Source organism: Crocodylus siamensis, chromosome 8 (genome assembly GCF_052110815.1).
Source record: "Crocodylus siamensis isolate JL-2025a chromosome 8, ASM5211081v1, whole genome shotgun sequence".
Taxonomy (NCBI): domain Eukaryota; kingdom Metazoa; phylum Chordata; order Crocodylia; family Crocodylidae; genus Crocodylus; species Crocodylus siamensis.
The window spans coordinates 3,295,781-3,319,621 of record NC_143402.1 but is presented as its reverse complement, the minus strand read 5'-3'; the positions used below and the strand labels follow the sequence as shown (position 1 = coordinate 3,319,621).

At 46.5% G+C, this 23,841-nt stretch overlaps 1 protein-coding gene across 1 annotated transcript; it reads left to right on the top strand.

The window, feature by feature from the left end:
- The first annotated feature begins 88 nt into the window (after positions 1-88).
- MOSPD1 (motile sperm domain containing 1) lies at positions 89-15,311 on the top strand. Its single transcript, XM_090060149.1, has 6 exons — positions 89-244; positions 397-652; positions 822-897; positions 4,955-5,178; positions 11,206-11,367; positions 14,559-15,311. Exons 2-6 carry the CDS (start codon positions 499-501, stop codon positions 14,588-14,590), a joined length of 648 nt encoding a protein of 215 aa, XP_089916275.1. The 5' UTR covers positions 89-244; positions 397-498; the 3' UTR covers positions 14,591-15,311.
- The last annotated feature ends 8,530 nt before the right edge of the window (positions 15,312-23,841 follow it).

Genomic DNA, 23,841 nt, shown 5'->3' with positions numbered 1-23,841 from the left:
CTGAGGGAGCAAAGGGATGATCACGAGTCAATCTACCGGAGCGACGCGAAGAGCGACCCGCAGCGAAGAGCGACGGCGGCCCTAGGCCCCGGCTGGAGCAGGCCGCGCCCGGGCCCGCCTCGCCTCGCCACGCCGGCGGAGCAGTGCGCACGCGCGGCCCCGCCCCGGAAGAGGCCGGCGCCGCCGCCGCCTGTGCGGGACGGAGGAGCCTGCGGGCCGGCGAGGCCCATCCCCCTCTCCCCAGGTCAGTGCCGTTTTTAACCGGCTAGAACGACAAACATTTGAAAGGCATATATTTTTTTTTATTTATTTTGTGGAAATGATCGACGAGCCCGTGCCCTGCGTGAGGGGGCGCGGGGGACTGGCGACAGCGATCCCGTGTCCTTTCTCTTGCAGGATGGCCGAGCCGTCGTAGGCTGCTGCTTCGTCCGAGTGGCTGGCGAGGGATCCGGCGCGGATCCAAGGCGCAGAAGCGGCAGCGAGGGGGACGCGGTGCCAATGCAGCAGCACAAAAGGCAGCCGGAGTTAGTGGAAGGAAATCTTCCTGTTTTTGTGTTTCCTACAGAGCTGATCTTTTACGCAGATGACCAGTCAACACACAAACAGGTGTTGACTCTATATAACCCCTATGAGTTTGCCTTAAAATTCAAAGGTGGGTTCCTTAGCTTCGGCTTCACTTCAGGGTGGCTTGGCGAGCGTGTTTATCTGTGACTTGTGTAACGCAAAACCCGCAGTCTGATGCAGATTTGGCAGATTTTGCTTCTCCCCCATTGTCTCTGTTTTAAACGTCGCTCTGACCGCCGGTGTCCTTTTCCTTCCAGTTCTCTGCACGACTCCAAATAAATACGCGGTTGTCGATGCTGCCGGTGCTGTGAAGCCTCAGTGTTGTGTGGATATGTAAGTACGGACAGTTCACCCCGTTCCCCCTAAATCGAGCATATTTGTGTAACTAAAGCAAGCCTGTCCCGAAACTCCCTTTGTGATGCAAAAGGCATCTTTTAACTGTGTTCCCAGCCCTTGTAGGTTGTCAGTTGTAGCCGTCTTGGACACGGGCAGACAAGGGTCTTTGGGTAGATGTGATGTCTTTTATTAAATTGACTAAATAGTTGGAAAAATGGTTCTTTGCCAAGTTTTGGGAACAAACACTTTTCTTCAGGCATACAGAGAGCCTCTGAGGGACTCCCTACTACAGTAATCACACTTTTTGGACTATTAGAATATCGCAATGTTAATGGAAGTGGCTTTTGGATCCAGGTTAGCCAAAGACAACAAAATACTTGAATTTACAAGGTGGGTTCCCACCTTAGTTAGGTCTGCCTGATGCATGCAGTGCCAGGCTGGATCGCGCATGCTGCACACTCAATTCAAGCTGGAAACATAGCTGTAAGAGAGGGAGCTTCTTGGCACAAGCACAGTGTGTGACACAGGTACACTTTGGCCCATGGCAGGGAGTCTGACCTGATGATCTGCTCAGGACCCTTCCAACCCTACCAACTATGAAACTATGGTATGGGTGCTAGCGTGTACAGAGCAAGGGCAGTGTCTCTGCTACACATACCCTGTTAGCCTACACCCACATTTCAAAGTGGCACTGATGAATAGAGACATTTTTTTTATGATAAAGTAATTGCCACAGTGATCAGGAATCCTCAAGCCCACAATGTATGTAGTATATTTATTTTGATGCGTCTAGCGTTTCTCCTATTAAACCTTCACAGTTTTGTGTTCTGCCTGCTTCTGGATTTGTAATTCATGGCAGGAGAGGTACTCCTGTTTATTTGTGTGCATAAGTAGCGTTTAACAAGTGCAGCCAGCAACAGAGTTTGTTGGAACAAAAAGAAGTGTTTGTAACATAAGCCTCACGAGTGTACTTCACTTATGCAATCTTTTCTAAGAAAGAAAGCTGGGGTTGCTGGGATTGGGATTTTTGTTTTGTTCTGTTTTGGTTTTATTTTCAGATTGGCAAAGAGAATTTGTAACATTCTGCTGTCTCTCTTTTTCCTGGGTCATATAATATATGTGCTACTGTGTTTGGGCCGCAACTTTTTCACAGAAAAGAGCTGATAATCAGTTAAGATTTGCCCATAAAAATCCCCAAATACAAATTGTTCTTGTTGTCTGTCTTAAGTACTTCCAGTTACAGGCTGCTCTAATTCAGGGCAGAACAGATTGGTGAATATTCACCAATGCCAAATAGTCTGACATTTTTCACCTTCCTTATATTAGCTTTAGGCTGCTCTACGTGACTTCTAGGCAACAACTTGAATTATCCAAAATAAATAAATAAAATTGGGCTTTCTAATTAGATTTGTATTTACTCTACAAAGCAGCCTTTGGATTTTCTGGCCAAAAAAGGCCATTCACAAAAGAGCTGTTTGTAATGAACAATCTGTTTTTTAGACTGCAAATGACACTAAGATAAGAAGAGACAGTCTGGCAGTGAGGCACTGATTTCATCAAGATTAATTAGGAAACTGAAGGGACAAGTCAAATACCATTTTCCAGCTCAAATTCAGAGAGCGACTGTTTTAAAACTTTTCATTAGAGCAAAAAAAAAAAATTATTGGGACTTAGGACAGTCGCACTGACAGTGTCATTGAAACAATTACAGTGGTGCTCAGCTTTCCTGCCCCATGCCCTGGGTCCAGCTGTGCACTGGCACAGTCTCATATGCAGGGTCACATCATCTGGCCCACAAGATTCCCCACAAGTCCAAAAATTTGGCAACAGGGAAGCAGCAATTACTGCTGCCACTGCGCCCCCACCATCAAATTTCCAGGCCCATGGGAAGACCCACAGGCTAGAGGTTGAGCACCAGTGGATTAAAATATATCAGTGCATGAAATGCTCATTACTTTAGTTCAGTGAATCACTCTCACCTCTAACTGACCCTTTCTGGTAGATTTTATTTAAGATAATATTAGATAAATGTTAGTCTCCTCCGTTAATAAGCTTCCAATAATATTTTTTTTCAAGTAACAAAATCCACCTTGTCTCCATAAATATAGACTCAGAATGGGTAACTTTCCTGGAACTGTGTTTATTGCTAGGCTAGGAGCAGTATATAAGTATGGCCATCTGCCGAATAAATGGATATTCTACAGAGAAACATCTGTTTTCTTGACAGTAACTGTGTGCACTCATAATCAGATTCTTTACATAACACTGTGCTGTGTTAATGCTGAGAAGCGTGGTAACAGCACCAGCAAACATGGGAGAGCAAAACAGAAGTGCTAAAATAAAAGTTATGGCTTTGAACCTGCAGTTCTGGCATAACTGAAGTGTCCAAGTTAGGAGTACAAGATCAAATCCTCATCAGTTATGAGTCTACACAGTCCAGGAAACCACTCTTCCCCAGACAGCAGTGTCTAGCTGAAGGTGCATGTAGTTGATGAAACACCATCCTATGTAAATTTTTTAGCTTTTAAGGTTATGCTGAACCTTCTAGGTTTCAACAAGCTTATGGTTTAGTATCCAAACTATTTCATTTCATTTTCCTTGACAAATGTTCTGTTAAAACTACATACTCCTTATATGCACATACTTTATTTTAAGAATAATTTAAGCAATCTAGTTTCTTACAGTTCAGTTTAAAATGCAGAAATTTCTTTCTTTTTTCTGACCTGTAGCTTAATAGGACTGAAGAGATCAGTTCCCTGGGGCAGAATTGAAAACGGCACTTTCAGTGCCATGATAGTTAGAAGCCTTTCAGGAGTTTGCAGCTTTAGATTGAAACCTTTCAGGCTGCATTCAAGCAGGAGCTAAATGGCATAATATGGATTTTCTCCTGGTAGCTCATAGCATCTCACTAAAGGTTGGAGTTGCCTTTAAAGTAAATGACTTGCATTTTGGAAAAAGAGTTGCCATGCATATTAACCCAGGAGAGGGACATTGCTTCAGAGAACCTAGGATGGTGGCTAAGTACAGAGGGGTTTTTAACACTATGAACATAAAGAATGGTAACTATGTGGGGGAGGCAAGTGAGGAGGCTGCCCTAATTCTCAATGGTAACAGATGACAGAACAAGGAGCAATGGTCTCAAGTTGCAGCAAGGGAGATTTAGGTTAGAAATTAGGAAAAACTCTCTCACTAGGAGGGTGGTGAAGCTCTGGAACAGGTTACCCAGAGAAAGGTGGTGGAATCTCCATTCTTGGATGTTTTGAAGACCCAGGTAGACAAAGCCTTGTCTGGGATGATGTAGTTGGGGCTGGTCCAGCTTTGAGCAGGGGGTTGGACTAGATGCAGCCTCCTCAGGGCCCTTCCAACCTTCATTTTCTATGATCCCAATTTAAGGGAACTGAAATAGATGGGATGGAAGAGGTGCTATATTTAACTGAGATCTTAGTTAATTCTGGGTGTGATTCTGACATGAGGTGCCAAAGAGCTGTACCACTTCAGGTACCAGTCCTAGGTACAGAAGAATTCTGACCTGAAATCCCACATACTGAGGACTTCTGAAAGGTGATTGGACTCAGCATAGGTGCTGGGTTCAACACCAAACACACGAGAGACACCCAGAGAATGGGGAAGAAACTTACTGAAATTGAACTGTGTCACGAGCTGCAACTCTTAGGATGAGTCTATGTTGTGTCCAGAGATAGGACTGCACTTATAGATATACCCAAGGCTAGTTTTAAACTAATTAGCTTGGAGTACTGCCAAAGAAGTCTAGCCACAGCAGCCTGGCATTCATGCTAGGTTGTAAGACCTGCTTGAGAAGCTGACTGAATACTTGGGCAGCCTATCTGTGCTGCCACAGCTGCACCATCAGCACAACATGAGTAGTGCTGGAAGTAGTGCAGGTAGGTAGGTCTACACCAGCTGTGAACATCCCATTGCGTGCAGCGCATGCTGCTTTGGAACATATCCCCAGTACTGACTCTTGATTGTGGATGTGATTATTTTTGTTTCCCAAGGAACATGCATAACAACCAAGACTACATTTTCTTTACAGCGTGATTCGTCATAGAGATGTTCGGGCTTGTCACTATGGTGTGATAGACAGATTCCGTCTGCAAGTCTCTGAGCAAAGCCAGAGGAAAGCTTTTGGGCGAAAAGAGGTCATTGCCACTCTCCTTCCATCTGCAAAGGAGCAGCAGCAAAAGGAAGAGGAGGAAAAGCGAATAAAAGAGCACCTGGCTGAAAGTGTCTTCTTTGAGCAGACTTTGTGTCAACAAGGTAGTTACAGCCTTACTTCTAATCTCTTCTCACTTTCAGATCAGGCAGTTCAGATAGCTGCGGGGAAAAGAGGGCTAAACTCTAAGAAAAATATTTAAAAAAAATCAGGGCTGTCTAACTGGCGGGCCACAGGCCTCATGCAACCCGCAAGGAGTTAAGTTGCAGTCCCTGGGTTCCTGCTTGGCCAGTGCTCCCTCAGGGACTGTGGGCTCCTCACCTCCTCCAGCTGCCACTTCCTGCCTCCATCTCCAGGGCAGGACAATGATGCACAGGGCACAGAGCAGAGGGTGCTCACACAGGCATGTGGTGCAGCAGTGGGGGGAAGGGAGGCTCCTGCATGATGCAGCTGCAGCGGCATATGCAAGGCTCAGGCACCTGTGGTCTGCCCTAATGCAGCCTTTGCTGATGCACCCTGCAGGGAGTACGGCCTTTGGCTGCTGGGAAGTTGGACAGCCCTGTTTCAAATCATTCCCTTTTGCTCTTTCAGAAGCATAGCATACTTGGGATTCAGAATGACGAAGGTGCTCCAGAGGCTGAACTACACCAGTCTTGTTTCTGTCCTCTCTAATCAGATGAGACTTAAAAACAACTAAGGCACACTTACATTTTGTCTGTGCCTACACTTACACTGTGCCTTGAAAGGTTCAGTCCTACACGCTACCCACTGGCTTCAGTAAGCATTTTGGTCGCAGAGGATACGGCCATAGCTTTAAGGGTTACTTGCTCCCTCAGCCTCCCTGTCTACGTTCACCCTTGTTTGTTCCAAAACTTTAATCCTCCAACTAATCCTTGAGCAACACCAGACATGGCCAAGACATCTCCCACAAGTGCTGCTACTGATGGGTCATAGTCATTTATCTCCTTTAAATGCACAGAAAAATACACCCACAAGGACTAGTTACAGGAGGAGAGAAAAGGAGATGCACAGGCAGCCAGTGCTGAGGCATGAACTACCTAGTTAGCTTGGGATAGCAGGGAGGCAGCTTGCAGAACCAAAAATTCATACAGGGTTACTTTTATTACAAAACAAACAAACAAACAAAAAAAACAACACGATTCTTATGGGACCCAAACTGGCAAGGGCAATTGTGCTCTTCAGTGGAACACCTCTTACTAGAATTAAAAACAGATATTTATAGAAATAAAGTCAATATTTGTTGTGATATGTTACAGCATAAAAGAACAGATAAGGGATTAGGGCCTTGAAGTGTTACCATTGACTCAAGGCACCGATGTGATCCCTTGTGCCTCAGGAGGTAAGTCAACTGCTAAATGACAGAGGTTAGGAAGAGACTGCTTTGATCAGCACATGGTTTCTTGCCTTTTCCTCTGAAAAATGTGGTACCAGCTACAGTAGTTTTACCCAGGTTAATGACTCCTACCTGGAGGAATCCTACCTTTTAAGTTCCTTGTCTGCTTACCAGACCGGGGCACAGAGAAGTGCAGCCCAGCGTGGGCATGCAATCAGCCAATTCGTATGCTTATAATAAGACCAGCATTGCCACGTCCCTCTGAGAATCACAAAGCTGAGTGTTGACAGAACAAGGACCCTTAGAAAGTGCCTTCGGAACTGCAGTTTAGGAACTGGATATAAATCTTGGCTAAATGCTAACAGAGTCTAAGCTTCTACGTACAGCACTTTTGGGTGTTAATATGCCAGTGACAAAAAAGGTAGTGCAGTATATTCGCAGAGCAGCAACGTCTGGTCGTGACTAGTTCATAAGCCTCATATTAAGCAGAGACTCACCATGTCACCATCACCACCACAACTACAGGATCTGGGAGGCTCATGGAGTCTTTGCTGACTCCCTGGCAGTGCCAAGGGCAGATGGAGCCTGACTGAATGACTGAGGTTCTCTGTTCCCCAGTAGCTTTGTCCAAGCACTCAGACATGGCAGTAGCAATACCACAGAAACACCGCCCTCAGAGAATAACAGTGGAATTCAGCACTGACCTACACAACCCCCAGCTCATCTTCCACCCCGCCCTTAAGCAGTCCCTAACACTTACAGTCCCTATCACCCTTCCCAGTTTTCAGTAGGCTCAGCAGAGATGAGTTTGTAGAGGCACTGAAAAGCATTGGTTTCAAGTGATACTGGACCAAGTGAACGAGTGAATTTCTAAGCTGTGAAGCCCTCATAGAAAACACCCAATTAGCTTTCCCCATTTTCATACCAAAGAGCTATCAACTCTAGAGTTTCAGCCAATCTCAGCTCTGGTAGCACAGGGAGGGTGGCAGTCAGGCTTTAAATCATTTAGGGCTTTGTAGGTCAACATCTGGCACAGCTTTATAAGCACTCGTGGTGCTCTGGTGAGGTACCGGAGGACTGGAAGAGGGCCAGCGTGGTCCCCATCTTCAAAAAAGGCAGGAAGGAGGACCCGGGAAACTATAGGCCGGTTAGTCTTACCTCGATCCAAGGCAAGCTGTTCAAGAAAATTATGCTGGCACACATCCATGAGGGGCCAGCAGGGGACTGCATGCTTAGGGGCAACCAACACGGGTTCATTGGTGGCAGGTCCTGTCAGACCAACCTGGTGGCCTTTTACGATCAGATCACCAGATCATTAGCTGCAGGGGTAGCAGTGGACATAGTCTTTCTGGACTTCCGGAAGGCTTTCAACACTGTCTCTCAACCCGTTCTCATTAAGAAACTGGAGGGCTGTGGTGTAGACACCCACACAGTCACATGGGTCGCCAACTGGCCGGAGGGCCGTGCCCAGAGGGTGGTAGTGGATGGGTCCTTCTCAACCCGGAAGGACGTGGGCAGTGGGGTCCCCCAGGGCTCGGTCCTCAGGCCTGCACTGTTCAGCATCTTCATCAGCGACTTGGACGAGGGGGTAAAAAGCACCTGTTCAAATTTGCTGATGACTCTAAGATGTGGGGGATGTGGGCAAACTGGAAGGATGCAACAGGCTACAATTGGACCTAGACAGGTTACAGGGGTGGGCAGATGAGAATAGGATGGGTTTCAACACAGACAAGTGCAAGGTGCTGCACCTGGGGAGGAACAACCGGCACCATACCTACAGGCTGGGGAACTCCCCTCTTGTCAGCACGGAGGCGGAAAGGGATCTGGGGGTCATCATTGACTCCAGGATGAACATGGGCCGGTAGTGTGGGGATGCAGTCAGGAAGGCCGACCGCACCTTGTCACGCATCCACAGATGCATCTCGAGCAGGTCCAAAGAGGTGATCCTCCCCCTCTGTGCGGCACTGGTCAGGCCGCAGCTGGAATACCGCGTCCAGCTCTGGGCGCCGCACTTCAGGAGGGATGTGGACAGCATGGAGAGGGTCCAGAGGAGGCCACTCGTATGATCAGGGGACAGCAGGGCAGGCCCTGTGAGGAGAGGCTGCGGGACCTGAACCTGCTCAGCCTCCAAAAGAGAAGGCTGAGGGGGGACCTAGTGGCCTGTTATAAACTAGTCAGGGGGGACCAGCAGGCACTGGGGGAGTCCCTGTTCCCCCGAGCACAGCCAGGAGTGACCAGGAATAATGGTCACAAGCTGGCAGAGGGGAGATTCAGGCTAGATATCAGGAGGCGCGACTTCACGGTCAGGGCGGCTAGGGCCTGGAACCAGCTTCCAAGAGAAGTGGTGCTGGCTCCTACCCTGGGGGTGTTTAAGAGGAGGTTAGATGAACACCTTGCTGGGGTCATTTGACCCCAGTACTCTTTCCTGCCATGGAGGGGGTCAGACTAGATGATCTGCTCAGGTCCCTTCCGACCCTAGAAACTATGAAACTATCAAATACCTTGAACTTCACTTAGGACCCAATAGTGCAGGCAAGGGAGCAAAATGTTCCACTTACCAAGTGGTTTGCAGCATTCTGTGCCAGCTTCCATGTCCAGGTGACTGTCCAGTGTAGGCCTTATATACAGCGCGCTGCAGTCATCTGGTCTCAAAGTGACTAGGGTGCAGATGACGGTAATACAAAATCCTCCCTCATGGGGACACCTGCATGCAAACAATAAAATTGTTAACCTGCCCATTGCTACTGCTTAATCTTCTGTCACGTCCGTAGATCAGGGTGTAGGTGTTGTCCTTAAGATTGTTTCCTGGCTCTAGTGTGGATCTGTAGAACCCCATCAGCAGCTAACGTGCTAATTACAGTTTGTGCGCGTGCACGTCTATGTGAACGTGGTACCTAGCCCCTTTGCAGCTGAGAGTCCAACTGAACTTCTTGATTTAGGATTGCAGTTGCCTACTTTCTTTAAACTACCAGGGCTTTTCAATACTATGGTATTCCTTGATATACTAATTTTTGGAATTAATGACATCACACAATGAAAACTGTAAACAATTCTTTTAATGGGGGGTGGAGAGGATCATACAAAGTGTCTGTCTCTTGCATTTGTTACTAGTAATTGATTTCTAAGTGGTATTGAAGCAAATCAAGGCACCTGAATGTTTCCCCATTCCCATCATTACTTTCAGTGGTAACATCAGGAGCTTCATAAAGAGAACATAAAAAATCATCTTACAGTTTTCCAAGGGGAAGGGAGCTGTAGTGGAAAGCTGCATGAAGCGCTGGCAATAGCGTTTACTCCCTTGTCTCAACCAGAAAACTGCCTTATTGCTGTCGAGTCATTTTGCAGTATTTTTAGTAGGATTGCTTCTTTGCAGCAATTCACATACGTACTGAATTCATACTTTTGTCTTCACATTCACAAGCTGGTCTACAATGGTGAAGTCTTACCTGTCATTAATGAAATACTAACCCAACAACAAAGCGGTGTGTGGACCTACTGTTTAAAGGTTTTAGTAATATTATATAGGTTAAATGGGCTACATACAAATCCCTGAGCCAGTTTTGCACATCGTACCTGAATGAGTGCTGATCTCATTTTTATGTTACATGATGTATTTTGTCCATGCCACACATTTTAGGGAAAACCATGGGGTAAGAGAAGCTTAATTAAGGTATTAGGGCTGTATTCCTTCTCTCTAGTTTTGTGAAGGCAGGCTGCTTTATCCCCATGAGCCCAAGTCTACAGGCATTTGATGGAAAGAGGAATTGTATCCAGCAAAATGCATTTGCTCAAGTGCAGCACCTGACAAAGTGAGCTCAGGCTCACAAAAGCTTACACCTCTTATTTGGTTAGTCTGCAAGGTGCATCTCTACCCTGGCTTCTGCCTGACTTCAGGGAAACACAGCTAACTACCTCTCTGCTCATCAGAAATAACAGCTGTAAAACAATGCTAGGATTTTAATGCTGGTATCTTAATCTACTAGAGCTGGAAACAAATGCTTTATGCAAGGGAACATGTGGTTTCCCAGCTCTGTAGTAATATAGAGCAGTACCATGGGTTCTAATCCTGGCACAGGCCAGAAGACTTCACACCCCAAACTAGTGCAATTTGTAGGTTGGGGCCAAGGGAACGGAGGGATAAGGAGAAATCTTGTAACTGTCTTTCTTGAAGAAAGATCATAGAAGTGGGGTTGAAGGGACCTTGTAGATCTTCAAGTCCGGCCCCCCGCCTGGGCAAGAGAAAAACTGGGCTCAAACGATCCCAGCCAGGTAGGCATCAGGCCTCCTCTTAAAGACCCCCAGGGCAGGAGCCAGCACCACTTCCCTTGGAAGTTGGTTCCAGATCCAGCCGCCCTGACCGTGAAGTAGTTCTTACAGATGTCTAATCTAAACCTCTCCAGCAGCTTGTGGCCGTTATTCCTTGTTATGCCGGGGGGGGGGGGGACAAAGTCTCTCCCAAACCCTTCTGGTCCCCCTTAGTGAGTTTATAGACGGTCACCAGGTCCCCCCTCAGCCTTCTCTTGTGAAGGCTGAACAGGTTCAGATCCCGCAGTCTCTCACTGTAGATGCTTGAGAGTGGGTTGATGCTTAGAGTATTAGCGCGACTCCCAGCAGAGCTGGAGAAACACGGAAAAGCAGTGAGCAGACAGGCAGGATAACTGCAGTTTCTTTAGGTTTGGCAGGCTCTTGCCTGGCTTCAGCCACAGACCTGCAGTGTAAATGTTTTTCCATTTAAAATATAAATGCTCATTACTGTGACTGCCATTTCCTCTTACAGAAAACAGAACTGCCTCTGCGGGACCTAGTTTACTTACCGTCTTCCTGGGAATAGTGTGCATTGCGGCACTAATGCTCCCTACCTTGGGGGAAGTGGAATCCTTGGTGCCTCTCTACCTCCACTTAAGTGTGAATCAAAAGCTAGTAGCTGCTTATGTTTTAGGTAAGTGAGTTGGAAAAGGGTTTTTTTTTAAATCTGTTTGGGACACCGACGGTCAGCCCAAAGAAACTGCTCTGGAATTCACTATTGGTTTCAGAAGATGTATTCAAAAGTCTCAGGACAGGAGGACAGGACTGGAGTTTTATTTTGTTGTACTTTTTTTGTTGTTCTCCAGTTGTATTAGAGTGCTCTGCAGTAAGATTTGCTGGTATTGCTGTTAGTGTTCAAACCAAATGTCCTAGCTCAGTGGTTCTCAACCTTTTTAGTACCAGGACCCATTTGTAAACATCAATGGTCAAGTCCTGACCCACTGCCCTCAGCCCCCGAGTGTATTGGGGGGGGTACACAACACATGGGGAGCTCCTTGCAGGCTGCATCTCTGCCAGTCTGCAAGAGAAAAGCCGCAGTTTCCCATGTTTTTCTCCTTTAAAGGAGAATCTGTTTTTAAACTTTGCTTGTGACCTTTTCATATATTCTTGTGACCCACAGGTTGAGAAACACTTGTCTTAGCTAATCCTCTGACCCAGAGGCTAGCAAGGCTGGGGCCAGCTCCACCTTCACATAACTGGTTCTGCAGAAGCTACAATCATTTGTCAGTGGAAATGACTGAAATATTTTGCTGCTTCCTGTTGATTATCTACTGGGGTAGCTGCACTGAAAGGCCCCTCCACTGCAGAACCAAAGTTCATTCATCCTCTGTTGCCTCTTATAATCCCATCTCTCCAACCAAAAAAAAAGTCAGATGCAAAGCACTGCCTCTGTTTACCCTAGCTTTTAGTCATGGGAATTGCCAGGAATGGCTCCTGCACTCGTTGCTGAGGGGGTCTGGCTATGCTACATCCAAGTAAGCCTGCAGTATTGGGGGTGGTTGAACTCATCTTGGCTATGGCGGTTGCTTTCCAGTCCTGGACTTTGCCATAGCGTTCCTTGATTTTGTGACTTCTAGGTTAGACAGTTGCAACACATTTTATCTTTGAAAACCACTTGGAAGCTACAGCTGCGCAAAGTATAGCATTCAAAGGGGGAGGATAGCGATAGATTTTGCAGACAGTTTCACTATCTTGCTTCTGGGTGTATTTGTGGGTGGGGTTTCCCAATAATCCCTAGATGGTAGCATCCGAGTACAGGACACCCTTGGTATTCACGGGTTCAGCATTCACGGTTTCAGATCTTTGCAAATGCTGAACCCACACTTTTAATACACTTTAAAACGCTTACTGGAGTTCCTCGGGAGGTTTATGCTTGCTGCCGCCAGGCTCCCACCACTGCCATCAGGCTCGCACTGTCGCCACCAAAACCGTAACCCCCCCCCCGCCAGGGGCACTGCTTTGACAAATGCAGTGCCCTATTCGCAGATTTTGCCATTCGCAGGGATCACGGGAACATCTCCCCCACAAATGGCAAGGGTCGCCTGTATTGGGTGTTCTCAGATGCACAGAAAAGATTTCTTCTCTGAAACACACTTTCCTCACTCGTCCAGAACATAAATCAGTTGCCCTGCATGGGATGGTCTCCCTCTCTCCAACTAACCCCACACAGTAAAGGGGCTGAATTGGCACTGGGGAAGGAGAGTTGAAGAAGTTAAAAATGGTTACTGTTATAGGCTGGATGTCTCTGGACACATGGCTTACCTGCCTCAGGCTTTTTACCAAGCCCATTTGCTGCTCTTGCTTAGTGATTTAAATAACCTGAGCTGAGGTTTGTTCTGCTTTTGGTCCTCCTGACTTTAAGTTTGAACTTGCCATAGTATGAAGAACCAGTGCAGGTTTCTGAATGGATGCTATGTTCAAAAGGGAAAAGTAGCTCAGGACCTGCTCCATCATTAACTCATTTAAGACCAGCACATTCATTTCCATTGTGATCCTTTTGGATTCAGGCTAAAGAGTGTGCGGGTGAAAGTCAAGAGTGCTCACATCCCCTACGCTGAGGAAAAACAAAGGTTTTGAAAGATCTGGATAACTCACTTTTAACCTTATGCGACACTGGGACTCAAGATGACCTGGCAGACTTTCACACATCCTTTCTCCCTTTGTAGCAGAAATCAGAGAAGTAGTTGTCTCATGGCTAATTAGTTGTGGATTCTACCGGAAAGATATGCCGAACCGGGGGAGCGTGGCTGTTTCGCTGTACATGTGATTCAGGGAACCCCCTATCTCCCTTGGACACTTGGGACCAGCATCCATTGTTACTGCCACTTGCAGTTTGCCCCAGTGTAAGGCAAGGTGGTGGTGCCCTTCCTCACATTCTCTACCCTGGGTTTGGAAGCAGAAGGGGAGTAAGGGGCAAGCAACTGACCCAGGCAAAAGAATCACTCAGCCTGCCTGAGCTTCCCCCCTTAGCTGTTTCACCCTGGGGTCAGGAGTAACAGCAGCAGTTTAGTGTCCATGCAGCAGGAGGCAGGGAAAGCTTCTCGGATATCTGCCCAAGAGCTTCTTTCTAAAAGACCAAGCGTGACAACGCGCTTCACAGCACATGTCCCCAGACCATCAGCTCAGGCTTCCTCCTCCCTGCCAAGAATGAACGAGGGAGCAGGTACAGCCAAGGGCCTGACATTTGGGCACGTCCCCTCTTTCAGTGCAACTCTGGTGTTTATACGCCCCTTGGAGGTCCTGGGGAAGGGGCCAAAAGATGCTCCCCCACGGCTTGAGCAGTGGCAGGAGACAGGAGTCAAACTGCCCAAACACGAGGTCCAACTTTGGACAATGGTGCTACAAGGCAGAAATGAGAACAGCTTTTCTCTAACCTTTTACTCAGCTGGTGCCAGTAACAGTCCTGACGGTGGGCTCCAGAGCCCCATACAGGATTGGTGCCCTGCGGCGCTAGGTTCTGGATGTGCAGAAATAGAGAGCATCTGAACTGAATCAAATTGAAATGGGACAGCTGTTCAGACTGACCCGCAACTGTTCAGCCTATCCAGGGCATCTACAATTCAGTGACTACAGGTGTATTCCTGTTAAGTGATCAAGACCTGATTAGTTCTTCGTAGCCAATATCTAAAATGCCCTTGCAGACTGTTTGAGGGATGTTTGAGAAAGCTGCTTCATTGCTACATTCAAGGGAAGCATATGTCAAAATTAAATTTTAGACAGGTTCTCTCAGCTTGGGACAGACAGCTGGCTCAGCATCTACTTCCAATATTTGATTGAGGAAAGCCAAAATGACAGTTTTCTCATTCTCCCATTCTTATCTTTCAGGCCTCATCACCATGGTTATTTTGAGAACATGAGCAATGATATAATAGGAAGTCAAAAACTTACTGTACTTTGTATTCACATCATGAATGTGGACTGCCTTTTACTCCCATTTGGCGCATTAAGATGCTAGAAAGAAAAAACATTCAGCGATTTACATTTACTCTCTAAAGTGTAATATATTTTAACTCTGTGTAATAAACGGAAGACTCAAGCACTCGTCGGTGCTTCCGTTACAGACAGCTATGAGATGTTTGGCGATACCTGTGAAACAAATTTGAAAAAACTTTTATATCTACTCTTCCTGTACAAAAGACTTATTAAAGCAACATTTGTTATTTTAAATCCATGTTCACATCAGTGTTTGATCACTATAAAAGCAAATTGCCCCAGCCAAAAGGCTTGTTTGTTCATTCCATGCTTGTAAATATTCTTGGTGTGGGGAGGTGGCGGGTATTTAACAGTTGATGTATAAATACCAGAATGATCAGAATTTGCACATGACTGAGCATTGAAGACTGAATTTAAGATTCCATTGCTGAGAACTGTGAAATAAAAGGTATGACGTTCAGGTGAAGAAGTATTTTGTTCTCAAATTCCTTTCCTCTGTAACACAAATCTTCAGGCTGTTAACTGTGGAGTCTGTTTCTACCAGAGACCTTTTTTGCATCACAGCTGTAACTCATGAGACATTTTTGTATTTAGACCCTCTCTGGTAAATGAATGTAACGTACAAATAAAACAATCTGTCCCAACCACGCAGCTGGTCCAATAAAAGGATATCACCTGCAAAAACTCCTCCCTCACAACTAGAACAAGGGATTTGCCCAACACCCAGCAAGAGAAAACTCAAGTGTCCAGCACTCTCCCGCTAAAAGGGAAAATAAACCAACGCTTTTTTCCCCCACTGGTGATGACAGTAGTATGCACAGCAGAGCCAGAGTCCTCTGTGTGCACATCTATCAAGTAATATAGTTCAGTTGGTTTTTTCAAGGAAGGACAAGCTGAAGTTCAGCTTAAGTTTTGCATTTGGAAGGAATCCCTACCTTGCCTCTTCTGCTGGCTGTCCTTCTGCATGACAGTCCCTCTGGACAGCATTTTGCTAGTCAAAAATGAAAGCCTTAGCTCCCTACCTAGGGCCCCACATTGCTGCATTTGGGTTTCTTCGCACAAATCCTCCGTTATTTATTTACTGATGATTGCCACGCATGCTTCGAGCTACGTATAGAGCGTGCTCTGGAAATTAAACCTCCTTTCCCTCTGTGCATTCTGGGTCACCTTTCTGTTTAATACCTAAGTGGGCAGGGAAAGACCAGGTGGGAATAAGTTGCTTAAAAACTGTGCCAAACTGGAAGAGCCCGGCCCAGGGCTGTGCTGGATAGTCGGCTCTGGCTAGACACTATTGGTGGTGCTTCATGGGGCTAGTCAAGCAACACGATGATAGTTTAATGCCAGCAAGGGCTGAGAAGACACGCCTTCCGGCAGGGGCAGGCACTGAGGGCACCTTCACACCCACATTAACCTTTTCAGGAAGTCTCCCAGATAGCGAGGCATTTTGCAGTGCCCTCCTTGGGGCGCCTCACCGGGTAGAGACAGTTTAGCTCCTTCCGTGCTTTGACTCGGTAGAGTCGCATCCCTCGTTCGTGTTCAGGAAGCCCCTCACAATTCGCTTTGCATCTTAGCTCTTCTTTTCTAGAGGTAACAAGCTCCTCTTCTACCATCCCTTGGTAAAAAATGGGGAGAGGCCATCAGGGGAGAGAAACTGCACATGCGGTTTCTACTAGGTATGAAGAGCCCATGTTTTCACGTTCTGCTACCCCGTGGCGGCTACCTTGGAAGTGTACAGTCTGTTTTTATCCAGTCTGTGACTGATGAGTTAGTACCAGTGAAGCATGCACGATGCTTATTTGCATCACTGGAGCAGTCGAGTCCAGTCACTGTGCTAGGCGCTGTACAAACAAAACCCCTCTATCTCCATTTGTTTGCTAGCACAGAAACAAGGCTTCAGTGCTAGCCAGGTTGTCAGATGTGAGTGCATGAGGAATTAAGTGCAATGAGGCAGGACATAAGGAAATTCCATGACTGAAAAAGAAATGTGCGCTGCCAGCATTTCTTATCAAGGAAGGATGCATACAGTTGTGCTAAAAAAAATAAAATAAGAGCTTGCCTCAAAAATAAGCCCAAAGAGCAAATAATAGCAGGCTCCCAGATGGAATAAAGAAAGCACTTTTCTTCCCAAGGTCACAAGAAGAGGAGCCAGTTTGCAAGCTGATAACACAAGGTTAAATGCACAGAGCGTGGAAGTCAGTCATCAGGTACAGATAACATGCTACAAAAGAAGCGAGCTGGAAAACAGTGAACCTTTGACTTCCTTCTATTCGAGGCAGATTCTTGCAGTCACAAACGTAACTCCAGTATTGAAAAACAGGGCTCCAGTTGGCATTAGCCACAGAGGGATCTGTGGAAGCAGAGTGAATATGGCAAGGACAAGAGCTAAGCTGAGTTGTGTTATGGAAGAGTACAAAACATGCAACAGCACCAAATGCCAAAGTGCCAGGTTCAAGTGGTACCATCAGTAGGACCACAGGGAAGAGAACTGTGCCTTTTATACTCAGGGTACAAGGGGCTGGATTAGAAAAACCTTAGACTTACACATTTTAAGTACTCCCAAACTTAGCGAAAGGCCTGCTAGCAGCACTTCACATGATTTGATTTCAAGCAAGGCAACCGGGCAATGTCAAATGTGTTTCCTTCAGACTGAAACACGGCACGAGCTGATCTCTGCCTTCTGTATTTCAAACCCGGCGGTTAGTTCACGACTAGAAATCATTCTGTAACAGCAAGCGTGGGTGGCTGGTTCAGGGCAGGTTCAGGAAAAAAGCACTGGAGATTCAAGTCTCAGTAACACTATTAAGACCCATTTCCAGTCAGGAAAGCATCACTGTAACATGCTTTAATCCAGTTTTTCTAACAGCTGTCGGCACTGTGCCTTGCTATGGGGGGCGGGGGGCACGCTTCCTGACCCAGCAGATTAGCTTTCCTTCTGAGCTGAAAAAGCAATAGCTGGTGCAGGACATTCAGAGCTCCTGAAAACACTGGGAGAAAATGCTAGCAGCGTGTCAAGAATTGGAAGCAACATAAAATAGAAGTGTGTTGTGCAGCTAGAACGGCATGAAGAAAGTCCATCAGAACCTAAATCACCTGCCCCTATCCCCTGGCGACTGCTGGAAGATCTCACACGCAGCTGTGAATAGACCGTCCTACTGGGATAGCAAGCAATGAAATACCTTTCAGTGGGGCTGGAGCCAAGTCACCATGCAGCCAGGAGGGTTGTTCAGTTGCCACTGGGGAAAAGATCCATGTTAGCTGTGTCCAGTCTGGATCAGAAGAAAGACTGGCAGATCTCCATGACCTCTGATCAAGCGAATCCAGAAATATTCACAGCTACTTGAGCAATGGGCTCAGGCTGCAGCAAGGGAAGTTGAGGTTAGATGTTAAGAAAAACTCTCGTGAGGAGGGTGATGAAGTGCTGGAACAGGTTACCCAGAGAGGTGGTGGACTCCATCTTTGGAGGTTAAGACCCAGCTAGACAAAGCCTTGGCTGGGATGATCAAGCTGGGACTGGCCCTGCTTTGAGCCGGGGGTTGGATTAGACAACTCCCGAGGTGCCTTCCGGTCCTCGTTTTCTAGGATTCAATGAATAGATAGAATATGGATGTAGTCAGACCTATACCTATAATCATTTCAGCTACCCAAGGCTCAGGTTTTCTCCCATTACCCTGCGTACACGTAGGCATAGTTTATTATACTCCGTTTATATAGAAGTTCACATGCTATAAAATCAAAGCAAGCCCTACCGGGCGCCTACTGAATAGTACTTGGAAATCAGAAATTGCCAGTCTAGAATAGATTGCTAAAGCCACCTTAATCCACTGTCTGGTCTCTGTTTCAAAGCTTCTCCGCTTGCTCCACAAACCAACCCTATCACAACCTGCTTAAAACACAGGCCAAGAGAAAAACTGGACGCTGCTCAATGACCAACAAAAATTAAGCTACCAGAAATTCAGGAAATAGCAGAACTGCAATCAATGTGTTGACATCAGCTAGGGTGAACGCAGCTAATCCCCGATTCACAGCTTCAAGAACATATGCCATTTCTTTTCATTTGTAAATCAAGAGAACCAAGCCCTATGGTAGCGGCTCACAAAAACCTGTAACTTGCCAGCTAAGCTTAGCAAATTCTGGCCGTCACCTGGCTGTTTGGAAAAGTTCATGCCTAAATGCCAACAACTGTTGTTAGTGCTCCCATGCTGCTGGTCACGCACCCTTCCTCTCTCTCCATGAGGATCTGTAGGGAGTAGTTTATACACTGAGAAAAAGATTGAAGTTGGCTGAACTTAAGTGCTGTCTGGAAGGAAACCAGCCTTCCCGGTCCTGCTTGGGAAGGCTGTTATAGGGAAGGGGTCATTGCAGAGGTGCACTCAAGCTTTGCCCAGTGGTTTCTAGCTGTGCTTCAAATGGAAACCTGTGACTTACTAGGTACAGCAGGCTGTGCCGGGGACAGCTGCAACTTGAAAGACAGAAAAATTCTTAATTCATGCTGTCCACAGCAGACCTCTTCAGTGCATGTAGGATTGAGGCCTTGCAATGTAGCCTCGTGCCCTTCATGGCATCCAGCCCCCCTTGCATTAGAGGAATAGCTATACATGACCCCAGAGCTAACGCATGCAACTCTCCAAAGCACTTCTCCAAAAGTATACCTGTCTTGTTCCAAAACCTCCCTCTTACCCCTCCCCTGCAAGCCTCTCCTAGTTGATGCCTCTTTCCAAATTGGCCTCTTGCTTTGTTCTGCAATGGAAGCATCTTGGGGAAGCAGGCTGCAGAGCTGAGTGTGCTATTATTAATAGCGCGGGAAAGAAGAGGCCTTCCCCAGCTGCGAAGTTACGCTGACGTTCTGTAGGCTTTCCAAGCCTGCAATTCAGCCATATTAGCAACCATCACAAATACCAGTCTGGGTGATAATTTATGTCTGCCGCACGATAATATTTTGACATAGATCCCTGGAGTGGCAAATGCCTGCATCACATCCAAGTCTGCACTCCTGAGTGCCTCCTGGAAGCATGCTACTCCAGAGACCTAAACTGTGCTGTTCAGACCCCATCACTCAAGTAAATGGAGAACTTGCACCACTCACCCAGCTTATTACAGACAAATCAGGTAAGCTGATCACAAGACAGACCGGGGTTCCCTTAGGCTGGGGTCTTAATGGTGCATCATAAATAACACCAATTGCTGAACAGGATTGTAACAGAGCAAAGCGGCAGGAAAGCCTGAGCAAAATTTTGATGAGAGGCCAGGGACAGCACCCTCCGCCCCTCCTTATACACATACACGTGCGCAGGGAGCTGCGGGATTACTAAAGAAAGCATATATACAGGTTATACGGAAAGGTCCGAGAGAAACTCCACCAGTGAGCCACGGGCACAAGACAGACATGAACACAGACGCTGAAGTTGTGCGCAGACAGCATTTGTGATGGCAAATGCTAGTTATGATGGGAAGAACCGAGGAGGATCTTTCAAGGGTAGCTAGCCTGCTTTTTCAAATCTGCCACACACGCATCCTGGACAGAGCTCCCCACTGTGAGCTGAACTTTGCTGCTGACTCGATAAGGCATCTGCAAGTAACAAAGACCCGGCACAGAATACAAAGCAGAAAAACATAACCAAGCTGTCCCCAGCGAGTGAAATTTCCTTTTAATAAGTACCAAGTAGCATGGAACAAGCAAAGCAAATAATGTGAGAGCAGAACTGTGAGTGGAGACGCATGACCAAGGCTACCAACGATCTCTCCGACACAGAAAGAAAAAGCAATTATAAAGCTTGGCTGAATAACAGGATGTCTTTGCTATGCTGCAGTGGCAGAACATAAATACCAAAATAAGTGACTGCAATCATTATGAGTCACGCTGATCCTCCACTAAAGAGGGAGGAGATAGAAAGGAAGGAACAAACACGAGGGCATGCTTCAGAAGAACTGCAAACAAAGAACAAGGAATTGTATACAGGCTGCAATGGAACATAAATCAGGTGTTTCCAGTTTGACACAAAAGATTAGGTAGAGCCAACAAAGACATCAAGAACACCACACTCAGTGTATTTTTTCTGCTAATGCAATTACAGGTCTAGCCAGCGGCGTATCAGGCAAAAATCCGAAGGCCTCAGCACTGAGTATCACCCAGCAAACAACTACGTGGCACCTGTAGGAAGTGCTCCAGAATCACATAATCCATCCCCAAAGACATTAACCCCTCACCTCAGGCATCTGGTGAGATCTCCAGTGCAAAAACCCACCGCCGACAGCAAATATGCCTCCAACCCGCACAACGAGAGGTTAACACCATGATGATCTAGCCGTGACTTCAAAGAGCCTTGGATAGGTTCAGTTGCTTCTAGAAAGTTATTTTTGTTCATGGTAATTATGTTGGGTTAGCCGCTCCGAGCTTTTCTGGAGAGGGTGGGATATAAATCTAAGTAGGTAGCTGTTTTTCAGCTGTGTGTGCATTTCCAGAAAAATCGACAAGGAACGCACTTGCCTGAATGCAGGCTCAGGTGAGAAGTACTTGCATCCATATCCCAGGCAACAGTTCAGCAATAGCACAATATTTTTCCAATGCTGTAATGAGCTAATCATCCAAGTAATAGAACTGCAAACTCCAATGGGCTGAGAGATCACAGGTTAAAATAACATCATTTCCATAGCATGATTACAGGTAGAGCATGTAAAGAAAAATCAAAGCCAGATGCGAGGAGAGAGAGGGTAATCATTCTTCTCTTCGTTATACAAGTTTGCTGAAAAAAAATCTCAACTCTCAAGCAAGCCTAGCTTTGATGGAAACACTCCTGTTGTCAGCTAGGGAAACACTTCAGACTTTTATAACACTTCATCTTCAAAATAAATATTAACGCATGAAGCCCTATAAGTTCCTTAGGAGGCAATTAGGCATGTTTTTCAGAGGCAGAAATGGGAGCAGAGTGAAAGGATTAAAACTCCGGCGCAGCAGGCTCCCCCCTCCAGGCTCAGGGATCTGCCTGCTGCAGGGAACTGCACGAGACCAACAAGGTGCAGATTTTGTGTTCGTGCACTCAGAAGCTAAAGCAAAGCCCACCCCTCTCTGCCAGACATTTGGGACCAGAGGTCCCCCTGCCCCTCTGATAAGAGTGCAACCCACATAACACCGGGCCATTGCCAGGCGACTCCTCCAGGAGCCCTTGGTCTACTAGTCCTGGAACTACAGGGGCTCATTTTCCGCCTGGTCTGAAGAGTAGCAGGGAAATCCCTTGCTGGAGGCTGCTCTTTTGTTACCTGGCCCAGAGCTGCCCCAGTTGCCTGCCAAGCACAGGTAGTACCGACGAAGGAGAGTTTGGTCAGCAGCACCAGCCACATGCCAAGAACCCACAAACAAGGACTGGCGGTGGAGGGGAGGGGGGTGTAGCCTCACATATATCAGATGGGCTCCGAGTCAAAATTAAAAAGGGGGCAGAGGCTGCTCTTCTTCCCGGCTCCTCCATGTCAGTGCAAGACAAAGCCTTCTAAATCAAGGCCTCCCTTCTGAGCATTAATGAGGGTTTGAGGCATCAGTTCCAGCCACAAAATGACATGTTCTTCCCAATACGCAGCCACCAGAACAACAAGCTGCCACCCAGCGGCCAGAAAAAAAAAACTCTTAAAAACCAGGACACAGAGTTCATTTATAGTTTAAAGCAATTATAATTCTATTAGCACACACACCATGGAGTAGAAAGGAGGGGAAGGGGAATACAGAGTATTTGGGCCGACAGCTGCTATTCAATGCCCACAGCAGAGCACCAAAAGCTATGCAGCCAACGGTGTGTCTTAAGAAAAACTCTATCATCTTTGCCTTAAAGGATTTCTGGTAATAACATTTATGAGACCTTGCCAAGGAGCATCAAAACCCAAAGAGAAGGGTGGATGTGGAGGAAGCCAGGGTGGATATAAAGCAAGGATGAAAATATGGCCAGAAATTAATTCATTTAGTTTATTTTTAAAACTCTACAAGCTTTGGGAAATTTATTTTTCAGGGATTTGTTCCAATCAGCTCAAAATGTAGCTGTAACAGATTCAGAGCTGCAATGCTTCATATGCTCCATGTTGGCTTGATCATTTCTCTGCAGGAACATGTTGATTTAACTCAGTCTGGAGGGACAGACCGGAAGGGCCTCGTATAGCTACATTGCAGCAAACACCCTAATTATCAAAGGACAACATCAGAATCATTAATTAGCTCCAAAGATTCTGCTTCTCTCTTCTCAGTGCAGCCAGCACAACTGCTTTTCACCAAAGGAGCCAAAGACAGGGAACAGGGAGCTAGGACAAATCATTACCTTTCAAGAGGAAACTAGCAGTTGCTCAGGAGAGCCAGATTCAGACACCTGCTGCAGTGTCTGGAGGAGCTAAATCTGGTACACCAAAGCGTGGTCAGAGTTTCAAGTAAGACATAAGTATTTTTGATACCTTTTTCTCCACAAGCTTTACTCCTGCTGCTCACACCTGCAGGTGGGATTTAAGAATGGAGGCCGATCACAAAATCCTGAAAGGTTCCCAAACAGCAATATGTGCGAGAAAAAGGGTTGATATACAGGGTACCGTAAACATGGTCTAAGAACTGGGAAAGTCGAGAATTGCACCCGAGCAGCGTAAGGGCAAGAGGACCGAATCGAAAAAGAATCCAAGACGGTCAGAGCGGAGCTAGCCTGATGCCAGTCAAACAGGACTTTTAGATGCATGTTCAGAAGTTTTGACACATACGTGGAGAATTACCAAGATGACCAGTGTAGCATAACAAGGATGAATACAGCTGTTAGTCACTAGTTAGAACCATGTCTGAAACAGCTACGTGGCCATGCAAATGAGCACACAATCCCATTCTCTGGTTTGCTCTGCGAGTTAAAGTTTTCTTTCAAGTGAAAGAAGTGACCAGTCCTTCAAGTTCCAAGGCACAGCACAGCAACTGGCCAACAGCACAATGACAAATGAGTGCTGCATTCACTGCATATTCATAGGTTTTGTTTTTGTAAATTGGGGGGGGGGGGGAAGGCAGGGGAAGAGAAGTGCTGCAGAGATGTGAAAGTTCCTCTGTTCCAAGAGTAACAACTGCCTGTGAGTGCAAAGTCATAACATCTCTCCCCCATTTCTTCCTGGGAGCTCAGTGCCTCCTACTTCCCCAGCTGTTATAATATCTAGCTTTCTAAATGAAGCACATTTT